This window comes from Oncorhynchus mykiss, chromosome 10, assembly GCF_057628025.1.
Source record: "Oncorhynchus mykiss isolate SJ-2025 chromosome 10, ASM5762802v1, whole genome shotgun sequence".
NCBI lineage: Eukaryota > Metazoa > Chordata > Actinopteri > Salmoniformes > Salmonidae > Oncorhynchus > Oncorhynchus mykiss.
The window spans coordinates 21,503,628-21,518,354 of NC_143031.1; the positions used below are offsets into that span (position 1 = coordinate 21,503,628).

The window sequence follows — 14,727 nt, forward strand, 5'->3', positions numbered from 1 at the left end:
TCTGTTAATTAGCCCACTAATGGCTATCGCTGACCTCTCCATGCTTCCTTCACCTTACAAACATTTACCACACCGACGACTGACTACATTACCCCAACCATGGTTCTAATATGGAAATAATAATGTCCCATAAATACTTTAATATTTTAAATTCTTCAGCATTTTGCTTTGATAGGCTATCGATTTATGACGTGGAAATGTCTCAATGTATTTATTTTGTCTCAAAGAGTCTCTCTCTCACACCATCGCACAAACACACCCTTTCTGGGCGGTGCAATGCTTAATAGGCTATACTCTTATCTATCCTGAGGGAGTTGCAGTGATCCTCCTAGCTACATTTTCCCCAGCAGATCCGAGCAGATTAGATGTGTTTGTCATTGGAAAGGGTTTCATTTCTATACAGTAAGTACTGTCTATCAACAGATAACAGATTAACATATATATTTACTATTAACAGATGGTTGTTCTAAGAATAAGGAAAGCCCACAAAAGACGTTATGCACTTCTATGTTTGAGCATTGTTGGCTTCATCATGTACCGGTACCTGGGGTAAGTAAGATAATAATATTTGACTTATTATTCATTCTATGGCATGTTTTATGAGCATGAATTGATAGACTGAAAAAATGTTTTGTCTTCACTTCAATGATTAGCCCTACTCTGAAGTATTGGACTTTCGCACAGTGCCCTTTTCTATCCAGTATGTAAAAAGGATGAATACAACTGTGTGTGGTTTCATGCATATCATTTCTTGATAGTGGATAACACAAAAGTACCTTATTTTATCCATATTATCTATTTATATGATTGAAGGACTATGTCCCATCTGGAACTTCAGCAAACTTGGGGTCTAAAAATAAAAAAATCTCCAAGCACAAGGCTATGAATTGGAGTAGCCTAGAAAGGAGTGCTACTTGTGTGACCTGTATTGTTCAATATTTATTGACCCAAATCAACGTGACACGGACAATTCTTGCCTAGTACTGCGCCCGGAGGCAGGAGAATGAGCAGGAGAGTAGGTTTGAGTGCCAACTCGTCCCAGTTCACCTTGGAGGGAGAAACATTCCGTATTCTGGGGGGATCCGTCCACTACTTCCGGGTCCCTAGAGCCTACTGGAGAGACCGCCTGATGAAAATGAAGGCTTGTGGCATCAACACCCTCACTACGTAGGTAGCATACAATCACTAAGGCAATCACTACCTTTGACCATCTGAAATGGCATGCTATTCATAGAGCACTACTTTTGACCAGAGTCCTATGGGTCCGAGTAGTGCACTATACTAAATAGGGTTCCAATTTGGTCGTGACTTAAGCCTACAGTACAATAGTTACTAATAAAATAAAATATAATTTTATTTGTCACACGCTTTGTAAACAACATGTGTAGACTAACAGTGAAATGCTTACTTACGGGTCCTTTTCAAACAATGCAGAATTAAAGATAAAAATAAATACATTTGAAATAGTAAACCGAGGAATTGAATAACGAATAACAATAATGAGTAAAAAAAACTTTGGCTGTACACAGGGAGTACCAGTACCTAGTCGATGTGCAGGGGTACAAGGTTGTTTATGTAGCTATGAATATATACAGTAGGTAGGGGTAAAGTGACTAGGCAACAGGATAGATAATAGACAGTAACTGCAGTATATGTGGTGAGTGTGAAAGTGTTTGTGTGAGTGTGTGTGTGTGTAGCATCAGTATGCATGTGTGTGTGTGTGTTCAGTGTGCCTGTGGCATCAGTATACATGTGTGCGCATGTTATGTGTGTGTGTGTGTGTGTGTGTGTTTGTTGTAATAGTTCATGACTGGTCATTTGTTGGGCGATAATGAGGAGCATTCTGTTTATCTTGCAGATATGTACCATGGAGCTTACATCAGCCAGAGAGAGGGGTTTTCCACTTCCAAACAGAGTTGGATTTAGAGTAAGGACCCCCTGTTCCTCCTCTTCTCCATTTACAGTTGAACGTTTGCAGCTTTCCATTGCTCTATACAAACACAAACAATTGCCTTTCATCTTATTTATCCCCCCTGGCATTAATACTCAAACGACTGAAATGTATTGGCAATTTCATTCTACATCTTTTGGCATCAGGTGTTGTTATTACTCGAGCTGCCATGCTCATGGGAGTGAGTAGCAGATGCACTATCCTGACAACATCCAATGCATCTCCACAACAACAGCGCTTGCTGTGCAATTAATGGCACTGAGGTCAGGTCACATGATTCCCATGTTTCCAGGGGACTTGGGTTCACACCAATTTCATATGTCTATAGTTCACAGAATATATGCAAATCTGATGCTCAAGTGAAACTACACTCCAAAATCAGACCTCAGTCCAGAAGTGGACTTATTTTCATATCTGAAAAGAAAAGACAATCTTTGGTACAGAGTGATGTCCCTGTTTTTTCCACTGGTGTTGAGGTGACGTAACTGGTGTACCTGACTGATTATAACTCTTCATCGTGTCTTGTTTTCCAAGAGCCTACATTAACTTGGCTGCTGAGGTAGGACTCTGGGTGATCCTGCGTCCAGGGCCATACATTTGCTCTGAGCTCGACCTAGGAGGGCTGCCGAGGTCAGTCAGCTGTCGGTTTATCTATTTGTATGTTTGCCTGTCTATCTGTCTGTCTGACCTTCCATTTTTAAACCACTGCATTTGGAGTTTGGTGAAATTGAGGCCAACGGAGCCATCCATTTTGAATAGGAGACTCTGTCCTACACTACTTTACTGTTGAATTGTCTACTCTTAAGAGCCAGGACATTTCTGAGGCAACATTCCTCAGTAAATGTAATAAGGAAGTCGGAGCGTGTAAATGTGTTTTGCACAGAGGCACTTGATCTAGCAACACAAGGTACCATTTTGATTGTAATATGCGACCATGGGAACCAGGGTAAACAATTTATGCTATACCCCAGGGAGGAGTGGATTGGCTGTCTTCTACCTTTCTGTCCTCCTGGGAATATGACTCAACAGTTCATGAACAGTGAGTTTCACTGACTACAACACCCCCAATTATCTTTCTCCCTGGCAGATCTAGTAATACTTTTCCACTCTCTTTTCTTCCCTCGGTTAAGTTGGCTTCTTCGTGACGAGAGTATGAGGTTGAGGACTACTCACCCAGGATTTGCTGAGGCAGTCAATAAGTTCTTTGACAAGCTCATTCCAAAAGTGGTTCCTCTACAGGTCATTACTTGGTTCCTATTCGAATAGAACCTGGCTGTAGCCAAACTAAAGCTATAGCTAGGGAATATATTAGCGGTATAATTGTCCTATATCATTTGAACATTTATTTTTGTTTTTTTCAGTTCAAGAAAGGAGGGCCCATCATTGCTGTACAGTTGGAAAATGAATATGGATCATTTGCAATGGATAACACTTACATGCCTTTCATCAAGGAGGTAATCATACACACACACACACACACACACACACACACACACACACACACACACACACACACACACACACACACACACACACACACACACACACACACACACACACACACACACACACAATGTAATTACGGTATGTACGGCATTATCCAATTAGGTTTTATAATGTGTGGGTCATGTCCAGTATTGGTACTCACTACTGTGTTTCTTCATAGGCTCTACAGTCCAGAGGAATCAATGAGCTCTTACTGACGTCAGATAACCATGAGGGATTAAAAGAAGGGGGTGTGACGGGAGGTACAGTTTATCATTACAGTAGACGCACTTAGAGTCCTTATTTTACACCGTCCTTGTGTCCACATTCACTGATCAAAGTTCTGCTGTCATTTTACAGTATATTCCTTTCATTCCAACCTATCTTATAGTAATCAGAACAGTGAATCTACAGAAACTAAATCAGGGGGACATCAAGTATTTGAATGCTATTCAGGTACGTCTCATCCACTCCACTTGCTCCTCATCTTCATATTAGAACATTTTCAACAAATGCTTAGCAAAGGTTACTAGGAAGATCAGCAAAGTATTTATACATTGGCCACATTTTAAAATGACACAAGTCTGTATTGATCATGTGTATGTTGTGGACTGTGTATTTATGCATGGCAGCCCAATAGCCCCATGATGGTGATGGAGTGCTGGACAGGCTGGTTTGATGCATGGGGAGACCTCCACCATGTCCTCGCTCAAGAGGGTAGGGTTGTATTTTTAAGCTTACTTACTTACTTAGGCTTTGTCGTGGTCCCTCCATTTCTCCCTATCCTGAACCTCTTTCCATGTGTTTACCTTCATCTTTCCAGTATATGCAGGATTCAGCAATGATTTAAAAGTAGCAGTCAGTGAAATGACTAATATTCCTTTAGCTTATTCTGTAGTTTTTCAGACTGTGTAGTTTTTCAGACTGTGGAGTTTTTCTGAAGCTGCTATTCATGAACATATTCTTGTGCCTGTCATTTCCACATTAACATGCTTCTACAAAATGTCAGTTATTAAATTGTTTGATATCTGCGATGAAAATGAATGATCTCTTTGTTCGTCAGATATGGTTTCTGCTGTACGGGAGATTCTGAGACGCGGCATGTCCATCAACCTGTACATGTTCCACGGAGGGACTAACTTTGGCTTCATGAGTGGAGCACTGACAAACCCAATCTACAAGGCACTAATCACAAGCTATGGTATCTTATCCAGATAGTTATTACAGGTTTTAGCAGCATTCCAATTTACACTAGTGGCAATGTGTTTTGAAGTTTCCTCTCACAATTTAGTTTTGTATTGTATTATCTTGTATTACACATTGCCACCAGGGAGTGGCAGTGTGTACCAACATGTCATAAGAGATCTTCCCTGTCCTGACTGATGATTGCTGTTATCCAGATTATGATGCACCTCTGTCCGAATCGGGAGAATACACGCCAAAGTATCACCTTCTCAGGGATCTATTCAGTCAGTACCACAGTAAGTTGATCACTAAACGTAAAAATAATAATTAAACAGCCTGACTTTTGTCAACTTTAAGGGCTGGTTTCCCAGACCAATAGAGAATCCCCATTGAAAATGTGTTCAAATCCAGGGTTAGTTTTACTGTAATCTGAGTCTGGAAGACTGTGTGTGACCTCACTATCTGATGACTCCCTTGTCCTTGTGTGTCGGAGGTGAGAAGCTCCCTGATATGCCAGCCCTGCGTTGGAAGGAGACGTATGAGCCAGCCATCATGTACCAGCACCTCTCTCTGTGGGACGCCTTGACCTTCGCTGAGGAGGTATGCGTGTGCATATGTGTGTGTGTGTGTGTGTGTGTGTGTGCTGGTCCATGTGTAGGTCGGTCTGTGTGTGGGTGTGGGTCTGTTTGTGCCTCTGTGTGCATATGTGCGTATGTGTGTATGTACTGTATGCGTGTGTCTGCGTATGCATGGGTCAGATCTACACCAAACTTACGCTTCACGACTGTGTGTGTGTGTGTGTGGCTCTTTATGTCTCTCTAGCCATTTAAATCACCAACCCCAGTCAACATGGAGAATCTCCCAGTGAACAGTGGGAATGGCCAGTCCTATGGCTATACCCTCTATGAGACCATTATAACCAGTGGAGGCTCCCTCAAGTCTGGAGACAATGTACGGGACAGAGCCCTGGTGAGTCTACACATCCTATAGACACGATGTCTTGTTAAAATATAGAGTTTATGACACAGTTCTATCACATTTTTTTATTCAAATGGTCCTGTTAATGTGGAAATCTATTATGATTCTCTTATGATAAAGAAGATGGGAAAATACAGTCATGTTTGAAAGCATTTATTTGACAGATGTGAAGTTTGTTTTTAGGTGTTTGTGGACAGACACTACATTGGCATTTTCAAGCATCAGAATCTGGAGCTAGCGGTGCCTGATGGAAAGGTACTGCAAGATGAACACGAGGCCTACTGGAAGCTACTTCCAAATAGTACCTACAAGCTTTTCAAACTTTCATAATTGTCAACAACAAAAAGTATGGAGCCAAATAATGATTTAATATTCTAACTACAGGAGAAACGGACATTGAGCTTACTGGTTGAGAACTGTGGACGAGTTCACTATGGGAAAGCTCTAGATAAACAGCGCAAAGGTGCACACCTATTTTGCCTATATTATTCTACTGTAGCAGAAACCGATAACAATGTCCTTATTTTCAGCTTTGATGCCTTTTTATTGTCTGTGTTGTATTTTAGGTCTCGTAGGTGACATTCTATTGAACAACAGTCCTTTGAGGGACTTCACGATATACAGTCTGGATATGAAAACCAGCTTTATTGATAGGTTTGTATATTTTAATTTTCAACTTGTAGTACTTGTAAACAATCAAGTTCATAAAAAGTCATTTTTATGAGCTTGAGCACTACAGATACCAATCAAGTAAACCAATGTTTGCGTGTGAACATTTCATGGAACACATTTCTGTTGGTGGCCCACTCTTTGATGGTATGCATGTACATATTAAACAGTGTGGCATTAATATATTTGTGACTATACCTTGAGTAATATCTATTTCAGCCTCAACCAGGCGCCTTGGATGTCCCTTCCGCACGTTCCCAGTTTCCCTGGATTCTTCCTGGGAAGAATGTTTACCTACGGCTATCCAAGTGACACCTTCGTCAAGCTACCAGTGAGTAAATACAGTCATATTATACTGTGATACTTTGGCTGTGACACTTGTTATGGTGTGCGTGCTTCTCTCTGATGCTATTGTATGTTTGTTATCGTGGAAGTGGAGCAGGGAAGTCTTGTGATTAAGGGCCTGATTTTCAGACTTAGGAAATGCACAATGAGCTCTTTGGGAGTGTCTCCCTTATGCGGACTGAATATATTGAATTAAACCGCTGAAAAACCTCCCACTTGCTGGCAAGTAGATTTCCTCATGGAGTTTTCATTCAATGGTGTTTTCAGTACAGTTATCTAAAGCCATCCCTTTAAATACGGTGTACCATTAATGATGTACCACTACGAAATAACACATATGGAACCATGTAGTAACCAAAAAATGTGTTAAACAAATCTAAATATATTTGATATTTAAGATTCTTCAAAGTAGCCACCCTTTGCCTTGATGACAGCTTCGCACACTCTTGGCATTCACTCAACCAGCTTCATGAGGTAGTCACCTGGAATGCATTTCAATTAACAGGTGTGCCTTGTTAAAAATTAATTTGTGGAATATCTTTCCTTCTTAATGCGTTTGAGCCAATCAGTTGTGTTGTGACAAGGTAGTGGTGGAATACAGAAGATAGCCCTATTTGGTAAAAGACCAAGTCCATATTATGGCAAGAACAGCTCAAATAAGCAAAGAGAAACAACATTTTTTAATTTTAAGACATCAGGAACATTTCAAGATCTTTGACAGTTTCTTCAAGTGCAGTTGCAAAAAACCATCGCTATGATGAAACTGTCTCTCGTGAGGACCGCTACAGGAAATAAAGACCAAGAGTTACCTCTGCTGCAGAGGATAAGTTCATTAGAGTTACCCCACCTCAGAAATTGCAGCCCAAATTAATGCTTCACAGAGTTCACAGAGTTCAAGTAACAGACACATCTTAACATCAACTGTTCAGAGACTGCGTGAATCAGGCCTTCATGTTCGAATTTCTGCAAATAAACCACTACTAAAGGATACCAATAATAAGAAGATACTTGCTTTGGCCAAGAAACATGAGCAATGGACATTAGACTGGTGGAAATCTGTCCTTTGGTCTGATTAGTTCAAATTTGAGATTTTTGGTTTCAACCGCCATGTCTTTGTGAGACGCAGAGTAGGTGAACGGATGATCTTCGCATGTGTTGTTCCCATCGTGAACCATGGAGGAGGAGGTGTGATGGTGTGGGGGTGCTTTGCTGGTGACACTGTCAGTGATTTATTTAGAATTCAAGGCACACTTCACCGGTATGGCTACCACAGCATTCTGCAGCGATACGCCATTCCATCTGTTTTGCTCTTAGTGGGACTATTATTTGTTTTTCTTCAGGACAATGCCCAAAACACACCTCCAGGCTGTGTAAGGGCTATTTGACCAAGGAGAGTGATGGAGTGCTGCATCAAATGACCTGTCACCCTCCACAATCACCTGACCTCAACTCAATTAACATGGTTTGGGATGAGTTGGACTGCAGGGTGAAGGAAAAGCAGCCAACAAGTGCTCAGCATATGTGGAAACTCCTTCAAGACTTTTGGGAAAGCATTCCAGGTAAAGCTGGTTGAGAGAATGCCAAGAGTGTGCAAAGCTGTCATCAAGGTAAAGGGTGGCTACTTTGAAGAATATAAAATATATTTTAATTTGTTTAACACATTTTTGGTTTCTACTTGATTCTATATGTTATTATAGTTTTGATGTCTTCACTATTATTCTACAACGTATAAAATAGTAAAAAATAAAGAAAACAAAACCCTTGGAATGAGTAGGTGTGTCCAAACTTTTGATTGGTATTGTATATAAATGTCATTTTTCATTATTATTATTATTTTTTTAAACAGTTTTAGCTTTGTAGACTAATGAGGGGGGGGACAATTTAATCAATTTTAGAATAAGGCTGTAATGCAACAAAATGTTGAAAAAGTCAAGGGGTTTAAATACTTTCTGAATGCACTGTACATATCATGTTGAAATGTTTGCTTTCATATGACTGGTTTCACATTTGTCTCCAGCGATCATAAGTAAATATCATATCATCTAAAATAATTGCTATTTGTAATTACAATCCCCTTCTCCAAACTCAATTACCTAGCTCTTATCAATTTCTACATTATAGCGCATGGAGAATGGTGTTATTTCTATAGCAGATGTTTTTCCACTTGGAACCGACCTGTGCGGCCTTATTCATGGTTTCCTCATGCGTAAAGGTGGTGAAATTATGAGGGTATTAAATCATGGCAGAATACGGCGTATCTGTATACTCACCTCCGCCATACATTTCTATGATCTCCACCACAAACCAATAGCTGGCTGTCACACACGTTTTCTCACACACAAGTTCAAGGTCAAAATACGCATAAAGATAAAAGTGCATAAAAAGGGAATAAAGTCCCATAGCTCAAATCTGAATTCCTCCTAAGTGAATTGTAAATAGATACATTTTCTAAGAATGAACTAGAAAATCCCTTGAAAAAAATGTGTTGATGGTATTTATGGTATTGAAGTATTATGTTTGAGGTGGCTTTCAGCAAGCACATTCATTATTTATGAGGCGTAAACTAAAGGGGATGACAGTAAAGTTATGATGTTGATAATTTTGTAATGCCTATAATAATCTTTGCAGGGCTGGGGCAAAGGGGTGGTCTTCATCAATGGTTTGAACCTGGGGCGCCACTGGTATATCGGCCCCCAGCAAACACTCTACCTCCCAGGACCTTTTCTCAACAGTGGAGTAAACCAGGTAGGACTCACTACAAGCACTTAGTCAGCAACATTATGATAAAATAAGACATTAAAAGAGATCATACATGCTCTTAGGTTCTTAGTCTTAGGTTCACAAAGTTGTGTTTACTTACAGTCTCGTTCAGTTACCCTCATGTGTTTCTTCATCAACTTCATTTTCATCAACATCATAATCATCATCATCATGCAGGTCATTGTGTTTGAAGAGCAGGAAGCTGATTATAAAATCACGTTTGAAGAGACTCCTGATCTGGGCATGGCTGTGGACATTCAGTAACTGCATTCCCAAGCTACTGTACTTTTAATAAACAATAATACTGGATGGATCTTATTTTACATTTTTCTCTGGGACCCAAAATGCTGTACATTGTATGGGGATAACTCACCATACAATATTGTTCATCATTTTATTGACGTAAATATCATCCAAACTGGATTTTTATTGAATCTAGTAATGAGAACAAAATATCACAGCCTAAAAACAAAGATATTTTCAACTAGAATCATTGTGTTGGCTAAACAAGTCATCAACGTCTGTATGTGTCATGATGACAAGTATTTTGGTTATAACAAATGGCATGTCATGTTAATGATAGCATTCTGGTGACCCTTGCTTCCAAACAAAATGTTATACCTGTATCATCTGACCACTGATTGATACACTACAAGAGCTTCAGCAGTTTTATTTTAGTATTCATCATGCATCAAATTGGCAAATATGAGTTAGTGTGCTGTATGTGCTTGGCACTTCAATAATGTATCTTCCCTGAGACCAGGACTGTATAGGACTAATTAATACAAAATTAAACCAATGCTATGATTTTGAACAGAAATTACAATATCAACAAGAATAATAAACCACGTCAAACAAGGAAAGCAAAGAGATGCTGACATACTAAGTACATTTTTTTGATCGTATTTACATATAAATATTACAGTGGCAGTTTACAATGCAGAAGTATTCCTTCTGTTTACCTTTGATTATCAAATCAAAGGTCAATAAGTGGCATTTGGGGTCCAGACTGGTCAGAAAATGACATACTGTATCAAGGGAAGACTATTACTGGCATGTATCCTGTGACTGTAGTATGTGTTGTGAAATAATAATATTGCATTGACTAGCATTATAATATGTATTTTTTATTTTTAAAATAAAACGATTTCACTGGCAAATGTCCTCACCTATTTTCTGTTGGAGGTGAAACAGCATTTCACACCAAAATGAACATATGCAGCAAAGCCTGATCTTAAAGTGCTGATACAATCAGTAGTGTTATGTGATCAGTAAAACATGTGCAAATGGACAAAAAACAAACAACCAAAAGTCTGTGTGCATGTGCGTCATGCATGCGCACCCGCATGTATGTATGTGTGTGTCTGTGCACACGCATTTGTATGTCTGTACACTGTGCACGCCTATCTGTGTATGTGTATGAGACGTGTCCTAATTAGTTATTTGAGGGAGTGTAGCTGTCTGTGTCTGTTCAGTGTTTTACAGTGGAACGTGGGAAGGGTTCATGTCCTCTCCAGATCAGTCTTTCAGTCAATGCTGACTCGAGTCAGACAAGGACCCCTTTATCCAGGTCTGCTCCACACCCCAAGAACAGTCCGCTCTACGACAAAGGGAGCCCAATCACCAGCAAACAAGGGCCATTCGGGTCCCCTGATTGGTCCGGTTTGGTCCAGTACCTAGTTTTAAGGATGTTGATTGGACAGTTGGTTTGTGTCGGCTGGGTTGACAATGCTTCTTATTGGCCACTGTAAGGAACCACCGACAGTCTTTTGTCTTAAGCTGCACTTTGGCGACTGGCTAGCTCCTCGTGTACAGCTTCCATCGATGCATCAGTAAAACGCTTAGCTAGATACAGTATCACCATCTTTGAAGCTATGCTTTGATATTCTACGCCTGTATTGATACGTGGCTATGTGCTACTTGTAGTAGACAAGGTGGCTGTCTGACTCCCTGTATAGTACTATTACTGTAAATACATATTAAACTCCAATCCTGCCTGCCTTGTCTTTTGTCAGTCCATTTGGAATGAGTCATATTTATTAATAACTCAATGGTGTAAAGTATATGGGCTTAGGAGATAAAGAAAATACAGAATTAAGAAATAATTTCAGAGTTACATTTTCATTAATACCAAACATTGAGAGAATTGTTTAGGCAACTGGTTTTGAAGAGGGGTTCATAGACATTAAACCATAAAAATAGCTTTTTAGTATGGATCACTCGTCAAGTTTTTATTTTATGAAATCATAACATCCCTGTTATACAAATTCAGACAGATTCGGCAAAGCTTTACTCTGTGAATAATAAAATAATATGAAATGTTTTAATATAATAATAATAAGCTCACAGAGGCTCAGATAGACAGGTTGGCCCTCAGACATAAGGTTGCAAAATTCCGTTTGAAAAACCTGGGAACTTTGGGAGAGGTACATAATCTCAGTCAATGTAAAGCTTTCTTATTACCTGTGTTGGAAGAAGTTTCATATCTCCACGTTGGAGTCGGTAAATCCTTTCTTTCCCTCATTCACCAGAACAGGCTTCTCTGTCCTAGTGTGCCATACAAGTACCTGGTGGGTGGGGGGGTTCAAGTTAAAAGGGTGGAGAAGGTACAGCTGAAAGCATGTTTGTACCAGTTCAAAGATCCACAAATCTTTGTGCACCTTTTTTATTGTGTTTTTGAAGATGTTTGTATTGTTGTAGAGAGCGGAAGTATGATTCACTTGCTAGATTCGCACTGATATTCAAACATGGTCAACATTTGCTGAAGGTATATGGAGTGCGGAACTGTGTGTGCGAGTGTGTGAACACAGGTGAGATGCAAGGGGTCTAAAACACATGGGTTTATGAAACAACATGCATTTTCTAAAGCATTTGATCGGAAGTACATTTCATGAGGCAAAATGTAAAAATTTTTGAGGAATAAAGGCCTTAGCAACTGAAAGCCTATTGAAATCCATACAGTAAGAGCATTATTCTCCTCCATTTACAGTGGAAAAGAACAACTAAAAGACAAGTTTGCTTCAGTGACTTCCTGTGCTGTGCATACCACTATTTGTTATGACCACATTTTCAGAGCACCAAACTAGTTGAAATTAAGTCACTAAAACAAGATTATAATGTCAGTGTAATATCAGCTTGTCTTGTAATGGTCAACAGTCACAACACACCTCTTTAATATAATGATAGTATTAGCCATTTAGCAGACACTTTTATCCAAAGAAACATACAGTAGTGAGTGCATATATTTTTTTTATGGGTGGAATCAAACCCACAACCATAGCGTTGCAAGCACCATGCTCTATCAACTGAGCCACACAGAACAACTATCAGTTCCTCACCTTAGTGCAATTAGCAGCCTTGGGCTCCAGGTCATTGAGGGTGACCAACTCCCGCAGTAAGCTGCTCTCCTGGTATCCTCCCTTGACTCCCCGCAGCTTGAAGTAGGCCTGAGGTTTAAAGAGAATGAGGCGGAGGTTCACCGCAAACCCTGCCATGTCTATGGCAAAGGGTCGGTGGGGGTCAAACACAGTCTTCCATCCATACACCTTGCCAAGGGTGTTGACCTTAGGGGACTCGTAGCGCAGGCCGCCCACAAAGGCTACAGGCCACACCGACACCTTCCTCGTTGAACGCATCTACACAAGATGAAGGAGAGAGAGGGTTGTTCCCATAGAGATTTGTAATCTACATGTAAGTATATGGTTGAGTCATTGGTTGGAGAAGGATTACCATGTGATCAATAAGTATTGATTTTCCAGTATATTATATAAATGTATTTTATCATGCGCAAATAGGCAGGTGTCAAGTGATGCCTCTGTTTTTAGGCTGTGCATTTACCTAATGGAATACTGTAAGGATTCATGTTCTTTATGTCATTACACAGTTAGTGTGCACTGAAGCCAAAAATGTAGCCTATTTTGGTAACTCAAGAGGAAACAACTCTGTACTGCACAACATCTCTCCCTGTTCCACTCACCTCCTCAAACAGCTCCAGACTGTAGGTGTTGTCATCATCTGCAAAGTAGACGATACCTGGCTGGCTGTGTCTATTATTGGATCTGAACGTCTCTCGGAGCCAGCGCAGGGCCAGGTTCCTCTGCATGGTTCCCCGGGGTATCCTGGGGTCCCTCGTGTCCCCACGCAGCTTATAGTTCCTGGGTGTCTCCACGTTGAGGTGAGTGTAGTTCAGGCTTGTTTCCCGGAGAAGCCTGGTGACCAGCGGGGTTCGTCTCGGAGAGTCCTCCACCAGGATCCAGTGCAGGTTAGGCACGTGGAGGAAGGTGTTGGCCAGACGTGTCAGCTCTGCCTTCTGGACCGGCCGGCTGTAGGTTGGGGTGACGACGTGGAGGGTGGGGAGGACATCAGACCAGGGCGGCGGGCGGCTGTAGACGTATTCGGTGTGTACCACCTCCACAATGTCCTTGTTGTTCTCAGAGGAGCAGGGCTTCTTGAGGGTGAAGGTGTTCCGGGAGTCTCGTCGACTCTCATGTCTGTCATCTAGGAGAAGGGAAAGAAAGCTGGTATTGTTGGTATAATAAACTATTATAGACTGTATGTTTCCAGAAAGATGGCCTTCGTAGAGAGTAAGGCAAGATCTAGTCATGCAAATAGTTGTGCATAGTTATACAGTTGTATAGTTGGACTTACCCATATGTTATGGAGAATTTTTTTGAACAAACGTATCATTCTGAAATCTAATGCCATGCTCTTTTGTGAGACATGTATTCTCCTTGTGATAAATATAATATACTCATCACTAATTTATAAAGGAATGAAGTAGTTGTCAGACTAATATGAGTTAGTTTAAGGTGTGAATCCCCTTGCTGCTATAACAGCCTCTACTCTTGGGGAAGGCTTTCCAATAGATGTTGGAACATTTACTGCGGGATTTGCTTCAAATTCAGCCACAAGCGCATTAGTGAGGTTGGCACTGATTTTGGGCGATTAGGCCTTGTATTGTAACCAAGGACAGATTTGTATGCACTCCCATTCTGTGAGCTTGTGTGGCATACCACTTCGCGGCTGAGCCGCTGTCGCTCTTAGATTTTTCCACTTCACAATAACAGTACTTACAGTTGACCGGGGCAGCTCTAGCAGGGCAGAAATTTGACGAACTGACTTATTGGAAAGGTGGCATCCTATGATGGTGCCATGGTGGGGCTGTTCAGTAAGGCCATTCTATTGATAATGTTTGTCTATGGAGATACTTAAAATGTTAAGTGGGGGAAAATGCCCCAAAAAATCAGCTGTAAAATCAGGGACATGTGTAGACGTTGTTATTTTTAATCATGTCTCTAAAGTGTACTATATAAAGAGGAGTATCCCAAAATAAGCAAAAATGGTTTCCTTTACTA

At 40.5% G+C, this 14,727-nt stretch overlaps 2 protein-coding genes across 5 annotated transcripts in view; one reads left to right on the forward strand and one right to left on the reverse strand.

Moving 5' to 3' along the window:
• Nucleotides 1-309: 309 nt before the first annotated feature.
• Nucleotides 310-10,533, forward strand: LOC110533501 (beta-galactosidase-1-like protein 2). Of its 2 annotated transcripts, XR_016483614.1 has the most exons (20): nucleotides 331-549; nucleotides 982-1,167; nucleotides 1,859-1,927; nucleotides 2,486-2,581; nucleotides 3,082-3,190; nucleotides 3,313-3,405; nucleotides 3,618-3,699; nucleotides 3,828-3,892; nucleotides 4,069-4,153; nucleotides 4,500-4,637; nucleotides 4,837-4,917; nucleotides 5,115-5,221; nucleotides 5,444-5,590; nucleotides 5,783-5,854; nucleotides 5,984-6,062; nucleotides 6,166-6,253; nucleotides 6,488-6,599; nucleotides 7,954-8,172; nucleotides 9,242-9,358; nucleotides 9,551-10,533. XR_016483614.1 is itself a non-coding variant. In XM_021617767.3 (19 exons), the coding sequence occupies exons 1-19, from the start codon at nucleotides 458-460 to the stop codon at nucleotides 9,635-9,637; spliced, it is 1,905 nt and encodes a 634-aa protein (XP_021473442.2). In that variant the 5' UTR covers nucleotides 310-457; the 3' UTR covers nucleotides 9,638-10,533. The 2 variants fall into 2 exon arrangements, 1 of the variants encoding a protein (XP_021473442.2); XM_021617767.3 differs by lacking the exon at nucleotides 7,954-8,172 and having other exon boundaries at nucleotides 310-549.
• The window catches only part of LOC110533502 (galactosylgalactosylxylosylprotein 3-beta-glucuronosyltransferase 1), a 52,713-nt gene continuing 48,014 nt past the window's right edge, over nucleotides 10,029-14,727 (reverse strand). Inside the window, exons 4-7 of one of the 3 annotated variants that reach the window (XM_021617769.3) lie at nucleotides 13,350-13,870; nucleotides 12,712-13,008; nucleotides 11,837-11,940; nucleotides 10,029-11,049 (exon numbers count right to left, since the gene is read on the reverse strand). In XM_021617769.3, coding sequence (XP_021473444.1) covers nucleotides 11,854-11,940; nucleotides 12,712-13,008; nucleotides 13,350-13,870 — 905 coding nt within the window. In that variant the 3' untranslated portion in view covers nucleotides 10,029-11,049; nucleotides 11,837-11,853. Of the gene's footprint in view, nucleotides 11,941-12,711; nucleotides 13,009-13,349; nucleotides 13,871-14,727 lie in introns of all 3 variants that reach the window. The other 2 variants (XM_021617768.3, XM_036989898.2) reach the window with 2 other exon arrangements.

Bases quoted from the DNA above. Each gene is read 5' to 3' on its own strand.
- LOC110533501 (XM_021617767.3), top strand. From the start codon at position 458: ATGGTTGTTCTAAGAATAAGGAAAGCCCACAAAAGACGTTATGCACTT. The intron at 3,406-3,617 runs GTAATCATACAC...GTTTCTTCATAG, and splicing joins ACATGCCTTTCATCAAGGAG to GCTCTACAGTCCAGAGGAAT. The intron at 5,855-5,983 runs GTACTGCAAGAT...TTCTAACTACAG, and splicing joins TAGCGGTGCCTGATGGAAAG to GAGAAACGGACATTGAGCTT.